We start from the raw sequence: 20,394 nt of genomic DNA, 5'->3' as shown, positions 1-20,394 counted from the left end.
CCTCTGATCCCCGGTGGAAGTCATCCCGGGATTATTAACACACTACATCTCCCAGCAGCCCCAGCGCAAAGTTCCCGGATGCCACTTACCTGACTCACGTAGTCAATCACCCACATCAGACTTACGCAGCGCACCAAGCCTCGCGTCATGCAAAGTATTGTTTGCAGTGTCGGGTAAATTACTTCTAAAAAGTAATTCAATACTTAACTTAGTTACAGGATCAAAATTGTAATCAAATTACTTTACTCATCTATTTGAAAAAGTAATTCACTGCTCGTTACTTTACTTTTTATTCATGTCATAAACAGGGAAAACAGCACAAACTACATCCATCCTGTCTTTCATTTAAGTTTATTTTTAAACCAATGACCTGGTGTAAAATATGAACCTGGTCCAAGATATAAATCTGGTTTTATTAGAATTCAGACAACAGTGTGAAACATGACACATGAACAACAACACATATGGTCTATGCCACTGATGAACCTGTTATGCCTTTATTCATATCTATCAAATCTCAAATGAAGGCACTCTTCTGGAAACACAAAGAACTGTTAAATGCTTCCATGTTCATTTTCTCTGACTTTAGGTAATCCATTACAATGACTTGCACCTTTTTCTCTCTACGTCTGTCGATTGTTCACAGTTCTGCATTGTTGCAAGTCTACCGGACCCCCTCTGTGGAGCGCATTGAGCGCCAACTCATGTTGACCAGAGATGCCGTCACGTGCAGCTTAGAGAGAAAAAAAAGAAAGGAAGAAATATAGAAAAAAAAGGTTTCCGGGAAGGAGTTGGCTCCCGTCTTTCACACCAATGAGCGGCTGTAGAGGTGTTTCAATCAAAACGACACGGGGCGGGTCTCCTCTCTGCCGCTCTCCCGCTGCTTCTCGAGGATGAGAGGACTCCTTGCAGCACCTCTTTTCGTCTCATCGTTGAGCCAGTTTGTAAAGCAATGTGATCGCAACAATGAGGACATGTGTGTACTTTGATCAATCCCCACTCTGCGTGCGTGCACCAGTAACTCTTTTTTTAGGACACTTTTTTCTTTTAAATGAACCTCCATTTGGTTTGATTAACCGGAAGAAAATGTCAAAGCCTGCAAAACCTAAGTAACAAGGGTTTCTATTGTCCAGTAATTGTAATTACCAAACCGAAATTTGGACTCTTATCCGTTCCTCCATTTCTGACAAAGTAATTAAATTAAAGTAATTCATTACTTTGTATTCCATTACCTCAACACTCTGCCTGCGTACCGAGTGTTATCTCCTGGTCTGTCTTCTCATGTTCCTGATGCTGCTCCTTATCTGACTTAGCCGCCTGCCCCCGACCCACACCTGAACTACAACTATTCTGAGCCGGCTCCCTGATATTGTGATGCCCGTGTCTGACCTCTGCCTGCCAGATCCTGCTTTAGTTCTGTGGACTTTTAGTTGTGTTCGACACCTGTCATCATGTCTGTCCTAATAAACTTTCTGCACGTGTAACCACCCTGGTGGTGCTTGTTTGTAGATGACCATATATATATTTTTCCACCATGATTTACAAATAAATACTTTAAAAATCAGACAATGTGGTTATCTCATTTTGTCTCTAATAGTTGAGGTTTATCTATGATGAAAATTACAGGCTTCTTTCATCTTTTTTAGAAGGAGAACTTGCACAATTGGTATCTGATTGAATACTTTTTTTTCTACTGACTCGGAAAATCTATTGCTTAAGATGCTAATTATGCTTTCTATGATGCTAATGTGGCTAAAAGTGCTAGCTTAGCGATCAGCATCATCAACTCACTCAGAAAAACACATTGCTCCATGTGTTATAGCTACATGTCATAAGTTGATAAAAATCCACTTTTTTTTCAAAATGCCAGCTTTTCTATTGATTTTATTTCCATAGCAACCATTTTACGTTTTGATCACCTAGGGATAACGAATAGATTGACGTCAGTTTCAAACGAATTGGAAAAAGTCAACTTTTAGATGTCCTTAGCAACACAGTATTCCACTGAAAAACACAAGAGTCAAAACAGTGTGCCACTGGTGCTAGCTCCCCACGCACATGACGTTGAAAATCTACAACTTATAATTCCAACATATTGTCCACAGTACCTTGCTGTGGATGCCTGAGAAGTTAAGAGACAACGCTAAAAGTCCCTAGGACGTGTTTTCGTTTGTATCTGGTGCTAAAGGTGCATTTTTTTTCTAAATGCAAGATGGCAGGCCTTTTCCCAAGTTCAAAGGTCAATGAGACTTCTGTGGTGTTTGTAGACTGGAGCTGGCAGCAAGTGTGGGCTACTTCATGAAAATCGCTCAAACAAAAGTGTTGTCTTGACATATTGTGGAAATATTGAAAAGAAAATTTGCAGAAATATTGCAATAATATAAATATTGAAAAGACATATTGCAGGTTCGATTCCCGCTTTGCCTGCCCATGTGTCGAAGTCTCCTTGGGCAAGACACTGAACTCCAAGTGGAAGGTTGGCGCCAGTGTTCAGCAGCGGAGCCGCCATCGCTGCGTGAATGTGTGTGGGAATGGGTGAATGGGTTTGTGACTGTAAAGTGCTTTGGGCCTTCGAGGAAGGTAGAAAAGCGCTATACAAGTATACGGCATTTACCATGCCAGTCCAGTTGTACAGTTCCCGACTGCCACGCAAGCGTCCAGGTAGTGTTACTTGGGATGGACTTCATCCACTCCTGGAGCCTAACCCTAACTCTAACCCATTGAAAAACTCATCCACTACCTCAGTGACCTTATCTTGGGTTGATAGACAGCCTTACCCCAAAGTCCTCTGCCTCTACTTCAAGAGGAGGCGTGTCAGCAAGATTAAGGAGACTCTTAAAGTATTCCTTCCACAGCCAGACAATGTCCCAAGTTGAACTCAACAGCCCCCCACCTGCACTGAAAACGGTACCTGCTGAAAACTGCTTTCCCCTCCTGAGGCGGCGGTGGTTTGCCTGAATCTCTTCGAGGCCAACCGATAGTCCTTCTCCATGTTTTCAGCGAACTCCTCCTAGGACCAAGTTTTTGCTTCCACAACAGCTGAGGCTGCTGCTTGCTTGGACTGCCGCTACCTGTCAGCTGCTTCGGGAATCCTACAAGCCATGTAGGCTTGGTAAGACCACAGTTTAACAGCATCCCTTACTTCCTGGTGTCCCCCACCGGGTTCGGGGATTACCGATGCGACAGGCACCCGAGACCTTGCAAGCAAAGCTCTGAACAGCAGCAGAGACAATAGAGGTAGAAAACATATTCCACTCTGACTCAATGTCCTTAGCCTCCCTCTGTACCTGTCTGAAGCTCTCCTGGATGTGGGAATTACAGACCTCCCTGATGGAGGGCTGCAAACGTTCCCAGCAGCCCCTCACACTACATTTAGGTCTGCCAAGTCTTTCCAGCCTCCTTCTCCACCAGTGAATCCAACTCACTACCAGGGAGTGATCAGTGGACAGCTCTCCTCCTCTATTTAATGAATAGAAAGAATATATGGTCTGTGTAAATATTTCTAACATATTGTTGAAAGGACTCGAAAGGACGTGACACATTCAACAGGTTGACTTGGACTTAACTTGAGAATTGTCGATCTTGACTATCTTGCCTGCTTTGACTTGGGACTTGCCTCAGGACTCGAAGACAAAGACTTTGGACTTGTAACTTGCAAAACAACTACTTGGTTCCACTTTTACGACACATGAGAAAAACTAATATTGATCAAGAACAGAAAGTAACAAGAATTTGAAACTTACACCACTACATTTGAAAATTCTAAAATAAAAACAAAAAAGTTATGTACTAAGAATGTTAAGAGATATTTTTATAATCAAATTTGCAAGTCAGTATGCAAAGATCTAATTAGATTGTAGGCATGTATCTGCGATCAGTAAAAATGTAAGGAATAGATGATGATGTCAAAACAGCATTACAGTGATCCCTTGCTATATCACGGTTTACTTTTCACGGTTTCGCTACTTCACGGATTTGCATCGTGCATTGTGTTCTGCATTCTGATTGGCTAAAAAAGTCACTCCGCTTCTTCTCTACCTGCGCGTCAATAATGTTGCAGTTTAATATGTACACGTACGTAAATCAGCTTTCCAAATTACGTACATGCAAATCATCTTGCAATTTCCTGTTTCTCTAAAACCCATAGAAAAAGAGCGACAACAACTGTCAATCACTATTCTTCTCCCGAACAAACACACGCAGCTGCACCGCAGGCTTGAGAAGGAGAAAACACTGCAGCTTCTCAGACTGAAGAGCATTGAAATACACCTGAGCCACTATTTGTCCGTTTGTACTTTGTATTTTTTTCATGATCATTTTAAATTTTCTCCCGTTTAATTCAATTACTCTCGGGTCGCGGTGGGCGGGGCTAATCTCCGCGATTTGAAGCCTTCTGTTCACATTGATGATTAAAATTATTATTTGACAGTACTGTACAGAAGTTATTTGTTGAAAAAAAAAACGTTTTTAAAGTACTTTGATTTGTGAAACAAATGTTTGAGCCTGTAAAATGGTTTGTTCTTTTTTTCAATGTATAACAGAGTATTTAATTGTATAATAATTGTTAAAAAAAAATAGAGGTTTCTACTTCACGGATTTTGCCTATCACGGGTTCTTTTTGGAACGTAACCCCCGCGATAAACAAGGGTTTACTGTATTGGTTTAAAGACCCACTCCAAGGAAAATTGGGTTTTTGGTGTTCTTAACAGGTTCTTGTAGCGAGTTTCTCATGATGGAGGGCATAATAAGATTAAAATGTAGTTCTACACTATATTTCTGAGTATTTCTTTATTAAAATTCAGGTTAATCAGAAGCAAATAAAAAAATACTGTTAGAAAAAGCCTGTAGCTGTGATGTAGGTGCTACAGTCAGCAGACAACAAGCTTCCCGCTCCGCCCCTTTCTGATACATCTACTTGCAGACAAATAGATCCATGAACACCTTTGTTTTCCTCGTCTGAGCTGAAATCTGGATCCAAACTGTACCGTTGGATAGCTATGATGTCACTTGCTGTTTTTGTTGCACCAGTAATCTTAGGTTGGGATTGTTAAGGGCTGTAAGCTAGCGGGAGAAAGTGTAAACAAAGGGGACAATGGGAGATGCAGGCTTACTCTACGCCAACAGCCAAGCTCAGAGAGATGAATTTCTGATTAACTCCTGCCGCCCTGAAGAAACAATGTCCTAGAAAACGACACAGATTTTATGATTTTTGCTACAAACAGTATCACCACTGCAAACACTTTGAAAACAGATGAAAGGATGATCGGAGTGGGAGTGACAGTGGCTAGTCTCTTTACAGGGGTAGTTTGCTCCAGTCTTTAAGTAGTTAAAACATCTTGCAGTATTTCAGTAATTTTTAAATTCAGGAAAAATCCATTTTGATGGGTGATTTTCAAAAACTGTCTACTGAAAAAGGTGAAAATGAGCTTGCTCTTGCCTGATTTCATAGTTGTTGAGTTGTTTCATTGCTGTTTTGGCCTCCTGCTTATTGCTGAAAGTAACAAAGGCATATCCTCTGTTGTTGCCATTAAAGTCCATCATCATTCTGACCTCGTAGATCTTTCCAAACTGAAGAGAGAGTATCAGTAAGATGAAAAAATATTTAATCAACAACAGACAAAAACGGCATCTCTTTTGTTCTCACAGTTTTACCTTCTCACAGAGTGGAACCAGTTCATCTTCAAACAGGTCTCTTGGTAGTTTTCCCACAAAGATCTCACTGCCCCTCTCAGGGTGCGGACCATCCCAGCCAGGCGGTGGGCCACCGTACCGCCTCTGACCATTCTCCTACAGCCCACAGAATGAAGAGCAGTAAAATGAAGGGTCTTTGATGGAGGTCTTTTACCTCTAACTTTGAAACAGTTTCCTTTTCTCACCTGCTGCAGCTGATATCCAGTTCTTTGTATCAGGGCCCGAAGGGCTGCCTCCTTCTGCATGCCAGCCAGTGCATCACCACTTGGTTTCTGATTGGATTCCATTGGGTGTGATTAACAGCAAAATGTAAATCAGGGAAATTAGGGGTGCTCACTGCAATAAAAGAAGAAAGAATTTTGTTATATTCATTGCCCTGTAGGCAGTTTTTAAATCCTCTTAGAGTCAGGGGAAGTCTTGGTACACTAGAGGTGCATTGTTGTAAGAAAATGTGTGCTTGACCTTTAAGAAAAAAATGATTTTGTCAATACCAATCCAAATACAAGAGTATCAGGATCACATTAACCTGTGATACCACCTGTGGCGGGTGAGGGTAATCCAGTGCTTGATCGATGTTTGACTGTTTGGTATTAGCCTGAATGCTATTACCTTACGTACGGTAACTGTTTTCTGGTTTATTATTCAGAATTTACAATCTTTAAGTTCCATCTTTAGTATAATTGTGAATACACCACTGTGTTAACCACTTGCTGTCCATGCTACGCTAATCTTGCAATGTAATCTGTTTCTGTTTAGCAAAACACAGCTAGCCTTAGTATAGCACTTAGCATGGCTTGTAACTCTTCTGCCCCCCCTCTTTTCTGCCCGATCTGCCACATGTTTAGTGAGGATCCTGCTTCCTTTAGTGAGGATAGTGATAGTTGTGTTAAGAGTAGTCTTGTCTTAGACTTGGAAGGCCAGACTAGAACAATCAGAAGCGCGGCACTGCATGGTGGAAGCTACGTCAGCTGGCCAGATTGTTACTCATAGCACGGGCCGAGCTGCCAGGGCTAACATAGTTAGTACCCCGGTGCCACCCCAGCAGCCAAAGAATACAAAGGAAGGCTTTGTACTGGTGGGAAGGAAGCGTAGTGCAAAACGCAAAAACTAAGAGGACCCGAAGCTCCACGTTAGTACAAGGTTCTCTCCTTCTCAGTGACACACCCGCTGAACCCTCAACTCTGGTCATTGGCTCTTCTATAGTTAGACACGTGGAGCTCCCAGCAGCTACAGTTAGGTATTATCCGGGGGCCATAGTATGTGACATCGAGGGAAACCTTAGGATGTTAGCACAGAATAAGTTCAGGTTCCGTCGAGTCGTGATTCACGCAGGCGGTAACGACGCCTGACGGAGACAATCAGAGGTTCTCAAATTAAACGTAGAATTGGTGTGCAAACTTGCTAAGTCGATGTCAGACACTGTAATTTTCTCTGGTCCCCTGACAAATTTAGTTAGTGATGAAATGGACACCCGCTTTTCATCACTTAACCGCTGGTTAGCTAGATGGTGCCCAGAAAACGGCGTTGGCTTTGGAGTGCGTTGATAGCGGAGAAAGGAAATAAACCAAGATTTTCTTTTTAGTGCAAAAGCCAGACTAACCTGCTGTCAGAGCTAAGTAGAACCACATATTCCTGTTACTCTCAGCTCTTATGATTTTCTTACATTTTTTATAGTAAAATCTCAAGTATTAGTCATAAGTTGAATCAGTTATTAATACTATCAGGCCAGAGCAGGCTGAAGTGGTAGAAGTGAAGGCATCCATAGAAACTTCTGTAACATTAGACTGCTTCACTATTGTGGATCAAGCGGAAATGAAATCAGTTATTACGTCCTCCAAATCCTCAACTTGTCTCTTAGACCCAATTCCCACTAGGTTTCTTAAAGAAACCTTCCCCCTTAAGAATGATTCCATATTAACGATAATAAATACCTCTCTAGAAACAGGTTATGTGCCACAGTCTTTTAAACATGCAGTTGTTAAACCTCTTCTGAAAAAGCCCAGTTTAGATCCTAGCAACTTGGCCAACTATAGACCAATATCAGACCTCCCCTTTATTTTAAAAATCCTAGAAAGAGTTGTAGTTAAGCAGCTTTACTGCCACCTACAGGAAAACAGCCACTTTGAAGATTTTCATAGAGGATTCAGACCTCAACTCAGGACAGAAACTGCACTCGTTAGAGTATCTAATGACTTATTACTGGCCTCACAAAAGGGACTACTTTCTATTCTGGTCCTGTTAGACCTCAGTGCAGCCTTCAACATCATTGACCACAGTATTTTACTCAAAAGGTTAGAGCATGACATAGGGATCAGAGGATCTCCCCTCCAGTGGTTTGAATCCTATTTATCCGATAGGTACCAGTTTGTTCATGTAAATGGACAGTCCTTTCATTGCACTCGAGTTAGCTACAGAGTCCCAAAGGGCTCAGTTTTAGAACCCATCCTATTTCTGCTTTATGTACTGGCCTTAGGAAACATAATCAGGAAACACAGCATGGATTTTCACTGTTATGCAGTTTTATTTATCCATTTAACCTGACCAGAATGACCATATAGAGAAACTGAACGCCTGCATCAGTGACATCAAGACCTGGATGAGAATTAATTACCTCCTCTTGGACCCAGAAAAAACTGAGGTCATTATACTAGGTCCTAAAAACCTCAGAGATGCTCTGTTTGCTCAGATAGTCTCCCTGGATGGCATAAGTATAGCCCCCAATTCCACAGTTAGAAACCTTGGGGTTTTATTTGACCAGGACTTATCAATTCAGGCTCACAAATCATGTAAATCTGCATTTTTTTCCACCTGCGCAATATAGCTAAGATCAGAAATATACTTTCTAAGAATGATGCTGAAAAACTCATCCATGCATTTGTTGCGTCTAGACTAGATTACTGTAACTCTTTGTCAGCAGCGTGTCCTTAGAGTTCCTTAAGAAGTCTCCAGCTTGTTCAGAACGCAGCAGCTAGATTGTTAGCAGGAACTAGTAGAAGAGATCACATCACTCATGCGTTAGTTTCACTCAATTGGCTCCCAGTTGATTTTAGAATCAAGTTAGAAATCCTCCTATTAACCTATAAGGCCTTACATGGTATGGCCCCATCCTATATCAAAGACCTCATAGTCCCTTACCATCCAATCAGAACACTTCACTCACTAAATGCAGGACTGCTTGTGGTTCCTAGAGTTAGTAAAAGTACGGTTGGAGGTAGAGAATAAACTCCCAGCTCATGGAAGAGAGGCCGACTCAGTTTCATCCAAAGTTAGACTTCAAACATTCCTCTTTGTACAGGCTTATTATCAGACTAGCTTGTATTCAGGGAATATGTAACTTACTGTTAACATGTTTGAATTACACTTAATAGCAACAACAATTAGTTGATAGCGGGCTGCTCCAGATCCTGCCTGCATCTCAACCCATCTAACCCTAACCCTCCCCTTTTTTTAAGCCTAGCCCTGACCAGAACCCTAAGCTTAACCCTAACCAGATGCTGGGGAAAGTATGGTTCACGGGGGTTCTGTCCTCTACTCTCGTCTGCTTCTCCTCTCCTTCTCTCCTCTATTTTTGATCATTTATATATCATTCAGTTCTCCATGCCTCTGTTTGGTGCAGTGCGATTCCTATATTGTCCCCTCCAGGGAAAGCGGAGTGATTCCTCTTGGCTCATCTCTGCTCCTGCACCTACACTTGTCCGTGGACCCTACCTTTGGTTCCAGCAACCCTAACCCCCTAACTCTATCTGGATGAAGCTTATCTGCTGGACTATTTAAACATGTAGTTGTAGAGTTAGAGTAGCTAATTCTTCTCTAAGAGTTGTGGTACACAGCCTGTCCATCCTGGGGGAGGATCCCTCCTGCATGAGGACACCCCTGAGGTTTCTTCTTTTTTGCCTGGAATCGTTCTTTTTTAGGAGATTTTCCTTACCGAGAAGGAGGGTCGATGTCACGGTTTTAGGTTTTTCTGCTTTTGTGTTCCAGTTGTTTTTTGTTCTGTGATGGTTTGAGTTTAACTTCCTGTTTTATTTTGTAGGGTTTCCTGTTTCGTTGTTGTAGTGAGTTTTACTTTGAGTCCCATCAGTCCTGAGTGTTTCCACCTGTCTTGTTGCTCTGCATGTATTTAAGTCTTGTCATTCCCTTTCCTCCTGTGCTCGTCTATAGTTTGTAGTTTTGCTGTTTATAGAGATTCTAGTTTTTCAAGTTTCGAGTTTTGGTTTTCCTGCATTGCAGTGGTTTTTTGGTTTCTAGTATAAGTTATTAAAATCCTTCTCCACCTGGAACTTCTGCCTCCTCTCCTCTCTGCACCTGGGTACTCCCACAACCCCCCGTAACAGTCGAAGGGCAGGGATGCCCAGTTTAGTTTAATTTAGCTATTAAAATTGTATGACTTCATGCTCTTTACGAGTTCATGTTTATTATATAATCACCGGTATGAAGCCCATTGAGACAACTATTGTAAAAGTGGCTTAGTTCAATAACATTGAATTAAATAAAAATAAAGGTGCGGGTGTGTATTTTTGGATTGCTCAAAAAGTGTTTCTACTGTTTTTTGATGCGTTAGGTTACAGCACTCTGGTCTTGATTTTTCTTCTTCTTAATTGTTTGAAATTGAGGAAATTCCCATTCTAAAGGTCTGAAGTATTTAATAATAAAAAAAAATTATAAAGCCACTTTTTTAGTTGTATTTTGATTTTTTACTGTCACAATTTCACAAATTTGAGACAAGAATGAAAAACAAAAATGTAACTTATCAACCAGTCTGGGAAGTTGCAAGATACTTTGTGATTTTAGCTGTTGATACGGTACTATCCAGCCTATGAGCTAATGTTGGCCAGCCTGCTTGGGCTACTCGTTCCTTGCTGATGAATTTATGTATTTATTTATTCCGAGGAGCAGAAAAGGTTGGAGTCTGAGGGACACTTATTTAAAAGAGAGGAGAAGGAGACAAAGAAGATGTGGGTCATAACATGGATTTAAATCTGAAGAGTCAATAAAACAGTTTGAAGTCTCAGTTTGAGTTTGGGTTGAAAAAAGCACTACACCTTGTAAATAAAAATGCTACACAAAGGGGCACTGTTTTGCCAATTCATTTGAATTTTGACACAAAAAAATTCTATAGATCTTAAATCACTTTAAAATGAATTTAAAGCAAACTATTAATTGAAATGTCAATTTTTAGATTGTGCAGTGGTTTGCCTCACAGCCAGAAGGCCCCGGTTCAACTCCCGGTGTTTGCATGTTCTCCCCGTGCATGTATGAGTTTTCTCCGGGTACTCTAGCTTCCTCCCACTGTCCAAAAACATTCTTCATTGGTTACTCTAAATTGTCCATAGGTGTGAATGCAAGTGTGCCCGTGTGTGGCCCTGGGACAGACGGGTGTCCCCTGCCTTTGCCCGCAGGTGGCCGGGATAGGCTGTGGAAGCCTGTGACCCCGAAAGGGATAAAACAGATTAGAAAATGGAATGAATCTCTATTCTCAATTGCATTTCCATTTCAGTTGTGGTATCAAAAATCAATGTTAATTTTAAAATGAGATGGGAAAACAATTGATTTTGCTTGATTTGATTTTTTTTAAATGTCAAATTGAATTGTAATTTTTCATATTAAATTCTAAATTGCATGGTGAAACTGCTAATTGAAATATCAATTGGGAATATCATATTATTTTTGAATTATGGGGGATAAAATCTTCCATTCTTCAACAAAGCCCAGGATGTTTGCTTCCCAACAAAATAAAGCTTTCATGTAGACAACAGCTGCTCTTTCTGCAGGCCGGACAGTAAAACAACTTGTAAGGTATTTTGGGAAAGTAGTTTTACAATCACCTTGTGGAAGGAGATTTCCCTCCTTGTGCAACGTAACATTCATGTAACTTTATGCTTTTTTACAAAGATGTATTGTTTGGTTTTAGCAGTGTTGACAGCCCCCCTTATAAAATTAATCTATTTATAATACTAGTTAATTCATGCCCGAAAAAAGCAAATTTTCAATTAAAAAACAATATTCAAACTTTTTTCATTGGAATCCAAAATTATATTAAATCTATGATTTGATGATTTTTGATTATTTTTTAAGGGTGGGCTTTCTTACCTTTGGCAATAATGTTGATTGATGCTTTATTGTTCAATATTTGCATGTAAATATGTATGTTTTACGTTGAAACTACTGGGAGTGTCCCTGAATGATTTTGTGACCCCAGATCTGGCAACACAGCTCCAGCAGCCGTGTCGTCTTAAACTTTTCTCCCTCTACCAAGGCTGGACCACTTTTATCCTGCTCCCTGCTGATCTGAACTGTAGCTTTGGCATGGACTACCTCCCACCTTGTCACATGTCCGTGCTGCCAGTCAAACGATGAGGCTATGTTCGGCCTGTCTGCTCTCCATGTCTCCAGAGTTCAGAGGAGCTGTAGGTCAAGATGAACTAGAACCTCAAACAGACTGCTGGTTTTGTCAAAGTATACACATTATTTACACTTCTGTTCATTTCTTAGATGATGCATGCTTTGCTTTTGATTGACCAGATGTACAGCTTGTTCGTGGGTTAGTTGTACGGTTCCTGATCAGGGACTTTTGAGTGTCTCCGAGTTTTTAAGACAGTTTGACATGATTAGAGTGAGCTGCTGAGACAACCCAACACTTTACACTGATTTTGGCCGTCAGACAGAGACTGAATGTTCTGACAGAAAAGAGGCAGAGATGCCACGTCCTCACAGAGCACAGCAGATACCAGCAGATCAAGGTCTGCTTTGTAATCATTGACAGAAGGACAGACTGGGCCTCTTATTTATTCTCCAACCCTGAGTTTGAAAGAGCTAGAAATGTTGAGCTTCACCTCTTGTGACCCCCTTTGTTACCCCAACAACAGAAGTGAAGATACAAACGTCTTCCCAGCTTGTGCATCTGACTCTGCATTTGGCTCAGTTTTGTGTTCAGGATCTTTCTTCTTTTTGTGTCAGCTTGGCAACAGCAGGCAGAGGACAAATGTAAAGATAAAAATCTGAGCCTGCTGGACTTTGGTGTTGCTGCCTGTACTTATCAGTCCCAGTGATGACGTTATTAAAGCCAAATGTTGTTGGAGGCTGCAGACTTCCTTTGACTTTGAATGTATTTGTTTATTAGATCAGCTAATGAGTGAGAAGCTGGTCATACATGTCCACAGAGCTCATTACGAACTTAAACAAAAGAAATATTAATACAATCAAGACCTACAATCTTTTGCATTAAAACACCCAGTTAGGATAAATGTGAAATGAGTTCAAAGCTCACAGTGTTGTACATTTATTTAAGCCAGAATTGAAAATGATTCAAGTTTGACATTGACTGAAAAGGTTTTAAATAAATCAGTGTTCCTTCAAACATTCCCTGTTTTTCCCAGTTTGTATTTTTGCTTATTATCTGAATGACAGCAAAGACTGTTCCTCTGTGGTTCCTGTTTAAATGTTAAGTTTGGTCATATACGGGTTTTCATTCTGAGCATTAATGTTGATCTAAATCTTGACCAAATATCAGATTGTCTACAGCACAAAAGGCAGACATCATTAACCCTTGTGCTATCTTAGATGACCCCCCCCCCCCCCTTACATTGACGTGTTCTCCCTACCATGACAAAGGTGGATAAAGGTGGAAAGATTTCATGTAATCCATGGACACCAATGAAGATCACAAATCATTGAAGAAAAAAGGTTAAGAGCACTGTCTAGTGGGTCTAGATGACCCAACTCCCAATGTTAAAGTGCCTAGGATAGCACAAAGGCTACCAAAAGTTTCATATTTTTCATTGTTAGAATCCAGTTCAGGTTAGATCATTCCAAATGAGGCCGGAAAATCTAAATTGTAACTGTTCCTGTTAGTGCCCAACGGATTACACGGAAGGGTTTTTGGTGTAAACCCCATGCTGACAAAAGGTGACATTTGAAAGATTTAGATCAAATATTCAGGGAAACTACAGTCAACATGGGACACCAAGCTGTTATGAATATTGGACTAATGAGAGGACAGAAAAAGTGAAAAATACTAAAACATGTGTTGTAACACAAATAAGAGGTTATCAGCTGCAGGAATACGAGAACAGGAAATAGATGAACTAACACAAAATCCTTGGAACATCTCCTTTAAAATGCTAGCTGCTAAAACAAATGAGCACATAGTCACCACCCTTCTGTTGCTAATTGTAGCTGCAGTAAAAAAAGAATTGGATGGACACAAATAACCACAAAAACACTGGAACCTCCGTTAGCGAATATGACAGAGACAACGACTCACACTCATGAGGCTTTTAAAGGCTGTTTCTGTTTTCATTCAACCTTTTCACAGCTTTGGGCGATGACAGATTAACAGATATCTTCTCTTTTAACTAACTATTTAAATGGTAAAATCTGTGAAAATCTGCTAAAAAAAAACAACAAAAACTGTTCTCAAACTAAATTAGTAGCATTAGTTGAAGCAGAAATGTAGCAGGTGACAAGTGTGAGTCGAGTCAGCTGCTGCAAAAACAAAATGCTGCTTAAACCCACCAATCACAGCTGCAGACAGGGGGGTGTTGAGCAAACACCTTGTGACTGAGCCGGTGTCAGCCTCTGTGGAAGAATGTCCTGTTTTTGATGACTGCTCAAGAGAATTAAAATTTTATATTTAAATTAAAATACATCCGAGATGCAGCCAAAAACATCTACAGTTACTTGCAAACAAACAATGTCTCAAATGCACAATTTTTGTTCATCTGGAACATAAAACAAATGTAACCAATGTTAGTTAAACTAATCCATGGCATACATATTGTAAATTGGAATTATAACTTCTCAAAAACAAAACTACTTTGAGATCAAGGATGTAAATCAGGTGTGTAGTTTGACTGAAAAAAGGCAAAGTTTTAGTTAACGTTTCAATTCCAAGCTGTCGCCAACAAGAGCAAATACCACATGCTCTTTGGACTAACATAACTATTCAACCATTACCACAATTTACCCAATTTCAAGGGGTTCTGAAGTTGGAATTCTGCTTATTGGGATAACAGTTGAACAGTTATGATCATTCAAAGAATGTCATCACTGCAGCCAAAGCTCCAGTGTTAAAGGGTCAAAGGAGTAATGAGTTTAGACCAAAGTTCATTTACAGTTCAGTTGTTTAATTCTTTGTGAAATAAGTAAAAAGCTTTATAATATCTTTGCACTAAATTTAAAGATAAAAAACATACACACACGACAGACAGGCGCGAAAAGTGAATCAAAGTTAGCTCTGTTCCATCAGAACTAATCTATAAATATGCTCTGTTTAGTTCTAAGCCAGCGTTCTCTGTTCATTTCTGAGGCTGACTTAAGATCTTTTTTTTTTTTGATACCACGGTCCGGGTGAATTCTCAATTCTGATTGGCTGCTTGGTGTGGATTAAAAATTAGTTCCGGTCACATAGCTTAAATGTTCTGTATCACTGCGCTGCTGGCTTCTTTGAAACAAACTTTTGCTTCATGATCTGGACAAAAACAAACAGTAAGAGGGGAACTTTGACCCCTCGTGACCATCAGCATAGATATCACTTTCCTTTCCCACTGCAGTTGAGGTCGGTGACGGCTTAGCCGGCCAAGTCACGTTACCTTGGCAACGCGCCGCACCAAGTAACAAATAGTTTTTCACTTTTTGTGAAAAAAGCGATCCAAACTATAAAAATAAGAAGAATAAAGGACTAAAAAGTGGTTGAATATTTATTTCTATTGTAAGTGACTGTGGTATAAGCGGGTTAACGGCCTTCAAAGTGAGCATGATCAGAAATTAACATACTTCACGGAAGTGACGGTTCGGATGGTTCAGGCTTCCACGGCGTGCGTTAATTTCTGATAATGCTCACTTCGTTGACCTTTAACCCTTACCTAAAGCATCTTGATTGTTCTGTTAATTGTGGAGTGGAACCTCGTAATATGGCTTGGCTTCTTTAGAAATGATCAATGAGCCTGGACTGTATGATTTAATCAGTGTTGGGAGTAACGCAGTTTAAATATAATGTCGCTAGTAACTGTGTATTAAGTATTTAAATGAACTACTTCTATCCTCACTGTAACGCGGCCATAGTTAGTTAGTAAAGGTCGTGGGGCTTTACTTTAGGATTTATTCATCAGCCTTTTGCTCAAATGGCTGGGAGCGCTCCACAAATGCCCGTCTGCGTGTGCGTGTGCTTGTGTGTGTGTGCGTGTGCGTGTCGCATTCATGATCATGACTGGTTGAGGAGTCCAGACGGTGGTTCATGCTGACGCTTTCTCCATGCTGAATCATAAAAACAGGAAGTAGCAGAGACAATGGATCTGGCCACGAGCATTTTCAGGATGGACGTAATGACACCGTTTTACTTTAATTAAAATAAAAGGAAAAGAAATGCTCACGTCAAATTCAGGTTGTGTTGCGGTACAATGACATTTTCAGTCTGTCCCCGAACTATTCAAATGAAGAACGGAGCTTCAAAACTTTTTTTTTTCTGAGCCCTGAAACTGCAGCAGCTCACGCTTCTGTGATGAAGCAGCACTACTAAAAAAATAGCTGAACTGTTTTTTTACAGCCCAGAAATCACTCAAAACTGAACATAATCAAAGCATGTTATGAAAAAGATGCTCCCACTGTCCACTGCTGAGTGACAGTTATTCAGACCTCTAATTTCAGAGATCCCAGCTTTTCCCTTTCAGCTGTTCAACGTTCACAAAGTACATTAAAGACGAGAACACGAAATTAAAAACGCATCATCTCAAAGGATTTTTTGATATAAGTTGATACTTAAAACCTTTACTTGTTTTTTTGTGCAAAGTTAGTTTTTCTCTTTATTCAAAGCAAATATTATTTACATGAATATTTTTCTTGCTGCAGTTTTAGTGTGATAATTCTGGATTATGTAAAGTTTGTGTTTTGTCCTTGTGTGAAGTTAGATTTAGTACTATTTATATTTTGCTTGTTGCAGCGTTTTTGTGTAATTCTGGTTAAAATAATTTCTACCCATAAGTCCTCTTCCTCTCTGTTATGATCTTAAACATTATTTAATTGTTAAACCTATGAGTTCTATTACTTAAGTGCAATAATTTCATGAAAATGACACTTCTAGAATGCTTGTATAGTTCTGAAAACGGATTACTTTTGGAGAATGTAACTAGTAACTACAACTAAATACTTTTTTTAAAGTAAGATGTCCAATACTGGAGTTATTTCATGATGATGAGAAGTCTTGTGGACCATCAAGGTAAGAACCTGGCAACATCACTCCTCATTTTTCATTCCATCTTCTATTTTGCTCTCCTAAAAGTGTCATCTGTCCACTCTTCCCCTGTTTTTATCGGTTTCTGCCTTCATCCCTCTCCTTTACTCCACTTGTTCTCCTTTTACAGTTTCACTGAGAAGCTCTGACTTCTTTACAGTTTTCAATTCTTGTCCTGGAAAATCCGACTCTCCTGAAAAGTGACAGACTCGCTCACCTCTCAAATGGAGTCATGATTTTGTTTTAGAGATTAGCAGTAAACACTTCCCGTGTTCTTTTAATCCTCTTAATCTGAAAAAAAAACTGTTCATAAAACATTTTTATTTAACACTAACATTTGCTGTAAGACATTTGCTGTAAGACATTTGCAGGATTCCCAGCTTTTCACAGAACAGTTTAATTATATTTAATTAGACTGTAATGGTAAAGTCTCTGCTTGTTTTACAGTGAATTAAAAAATCACCAATATTTTCAAAAGTAATCTAGTTAGAATTGGACATGACACTGAGTTTTATCCCCTTTCAGACATCTGAGAGTACTTTTTACTGCACAATGCTATAGTTGAGGAGGCTCAGCTTTTTCAAATATTTGTGAGAAGAGTTCACTTCACTTAAGATGGAAAACACATTTCCTGATGGGCTTTTCTCTAAAACATTGTTAGTTTTGCCACTTTTCAGGGTCATTGCTGAGGTAGCCTCAAGTCACCATGAGAAGGAAGAGCTGTGCAGCAGCTGAAGATCAACGTTGACAAAATGTGGACAAAAGCCAACCGACGTTACAGCTTTTCCTAAGATCTTGAAGGTTTGCTGTTGTCTGAGTAATAAATCTGAGTTTCATTTTAAACATTCTTGCAGTTTTAACTAATCTGAAACTCAAGTCATGGATTAAAGATGGCAAAACCCCCAAAGGTTTGACGTTTTCTGAGCTAAAGCATCCGGTGTCCCTGACACGACAACAAAGAACTGCTCATCCACAGGGCAACCAATACTTGTTTTCCACCCTCTTTGTCAGGGTGGCTTTGAACAGAAAAAGTTAAAAGGGTGAAGAACTCACCTGAGCAATTTCAGAGATCACCTCCCTCCGATCAGAGCTGTGTCATTCTGAGCACCGACTGTGTGTACAGTCACGTGTCATCTGTGTGTGTGATCACATCATTTCAAACTCCAAAGGTTCAGTGTCTCAGTGTTAGTTCTAAGAGCCAGCAGACATTAATGTTTAACCTGCTGCTATCCGTGCACACACATGCAAACACAGAGCCGTGTGTGTGAGTGAGAGAGAGACATGCGGCCCCAAACACACACATGCTGTGTGCATGGTGCACTGGATTCTGATGGCCTCCCTGCAGTTTCAGTGGGGCTTCTCATTTTGTTTTGTTTTTTTAAAGAAAACAGATCAGTCTGTCCCATCTAAAATCTGTGTTTCAATCAATAAATCAGTGTATTTACAGAGGGGAGAAAAAGTATTTAGTCAGCCGACAATTGTTCTCCCATTGGAGGAGATGAGAGAGGCCTATAATTTTTCTAAATCAGGCTCTAACTGTGAGAAACTATTTATATATATATGTGTTCAAATTAAGATAATGATAAAATAAAGATAGAACATAAACATGCCGGAATTAGCACAGAAACTAAAGTACATCTTTTTTCCTAAGGGAAGCATGTACAAGCAAACAAACAAAAACAAATAAAGGCATAAATCTTACACAACATAGAGGAACACAGAGAAGACAAAACCTGTTGAAATAAATTTAATGGAATTAATGCACCTGAATGATCATTTCAAATATCTGTACATGTCTAGTTTGTCATTACCACTGCTTAACATTTTTTTTCCGAAACTTGTAAAATTTTCACAGGATGAGTGCTTCTAGGCTGTCCTGCAGGCCAGCCCCTTTCTAGCCATTGGTAGGACTTCTTGATATCCGCCACTTTAGTTATGGTCCGGTGGTACATCCCATGCAGGGGTTTGTCCTCCCATGAGGATCTGTCCTCCAGCACTGTATCCTCTGCTCTTCATTGCCTGAGACATTCACTGAGGACACTGTCAGTTGGGGACTTGAGCTTGATGTACTCATGCATCTTGGATGTTTCATCCTGGATAGTGGCTTCTACGCTCACTAGGCCTCGGCCTCCTTCCTTGTGGCTAGCATACAGTCTCAGGGTGCTGGATTTGGGGTGGAACCCTCCATGTATGGTGAGGAGCTTTCGTGTTTTAACATCCGTGGTCTGTATCTCTTCCTTTGGCCATCTTATTATTCCTGCGGGGTATCTGATAACTGGCAGTGCGTAGCTGTTTATTGCCCGGGTCTTGTTCTTGCCATTGAGCTGGCTTCTCAGGACTTGCCTTACTCGTTGGAGGAATTTAGCTGTTGCAGCTTTCCTTGTTGCCTGCTCCAGGTTGCCATTTGTCTGCGGTACTTGTAACTGTCCTCAATGTCTGCCATTGTTCCTTCTGGGAGGGAGATCCCTCCTGTGTGGACTACCTTGCCTCTCTTTGTCACCATGCGGCTGCATTTCTTGAGCCCGAATGACATCCCAATGTCAGTACTGTAGATCCTGGTGGTGTGGATCAGGGAGTCAATGTCACGCTCACTCTTAGCATATAGCTTGATGTCATCCATGTAGAGGAGGTGACTGATGTTGGCCCCATTTCTGAGTTGGTATCCATTGCCAGTCTTGTTTATTATTTGGCTGAGGGGGTTCAGACCTATGCAGAACAGCAGTGGGGACAAAGCATCACCTTGGTATATCCCACATTTGATGGACACTTGTGCAAGTGGCTTCCTAATGGCTTCAAGGGTGGTTTTCCACAGCTTCATTGAGTTTCCTATGAAGGCTCTTAGAGTCCTGTTGATGTTATACAGCTCCAAGCATTCAGCGATCCATGTGAGTGGCATTCAGTCATAAGCCTTCTTGTAATCAATCCAGGCTGTGCACAGGTTGGTGTGTCGTGACCTGGAGTCTTGAGCGACTGTTCTGTCAACCAGGAGTTGGTGTTTGGCTCCTCTGGAGTCTCTACCAATGCCCTTCTGTGTGTTGCTCATGAATTGATCCATGTGCCTATTTATCTTGTTTGCAATGATGCCTGACATGAGCTTCCATGTTGTGGAGAGACAGGTTATTGGCCAGTAGTTGGATGGGAATGCACCCTTTGAGGGATCCTTCTGGATCAGGATTGTTCGCCCTTCCGTTAGCCATTCGGGGTGAGTCCCATCTCTTCGCAGCTGGTTCATTTGTGCTGCCAGGCACTCGTGGAGTGCGGTAAGCTTCTTTAGCCAGTAGGCATGTATCATGTCAGGGCCCGGTGCTGTCCAGTTCTTCATACCTGAGACTCTTTCTTGGATGTCTGCCACTGTGATGGTTAATGGATTCTGTTCAGGGAGGTTGCTATGTTCTTTTCTCAGAGAGACCAGCCACTGGGCATTGCTGTTATGTGCTGTCTCTTTTTCCCATATACTTTTCCAGTACTGTTCAGTT

General features: G+C 40.7%; 1 protein-coding gene across 3 annotated transcripts in view; it reads right to left on the bottom strand.

Moving 5' to 3' along the window:
* a1cf (APOBEC1 complementation factor) overlaps window positions 1-18,095 on the bottom strand; it is a 30,894-nt gene extending 12,799 nt beyond the window's left edge. For all 3 annotated transcript variants that reach the window (XM_011488486.2, XM_004080747.3, XM_020712033.1), the window contains exons 1-4: window positions 17,972-18,095; window positions 5,877-6,027; window positions 5,653-5,787; window positions 5,438-5,568 (exon numbers count right to left, since the gene is read on the bottom strand). In XM_011488486.2, the coding sequence (XP_011486788.1) occupies window positions 5,438-5,568; window positions 5,653-5,787; window positions 5,877-5,978 (368 nt within the window). In that variant the 5' untranslated portion in view covers window positions 5,979-6,027; window positions 17,972-18,095. The remainder of the gene's footprint in view (window positions 1-5,437; window positions 5,569-5,652; window positions 5,788-5,876; window positions 6,028-17,971) is intronic.
* Window positions 18,096-20,394: the final 2,299 nt, after the last annotated feature.

Source organism: Oryzias latipes, chromosome 19, assembly GCF_002234675.1.
Source record: "Oryzias latipes chromosome 19, ASM223467v1".
Taxonomy (NCBI): domain Eukaryota; kingdom Metazoa; phylum Chordata; class Actinopteri; order Beloniformes; family Adrianichthyidae; genus Oryzias; species Oryzias latipes.
This window is presented reverse-complemented; position numbering and strand designations above follow the sequence as displayed.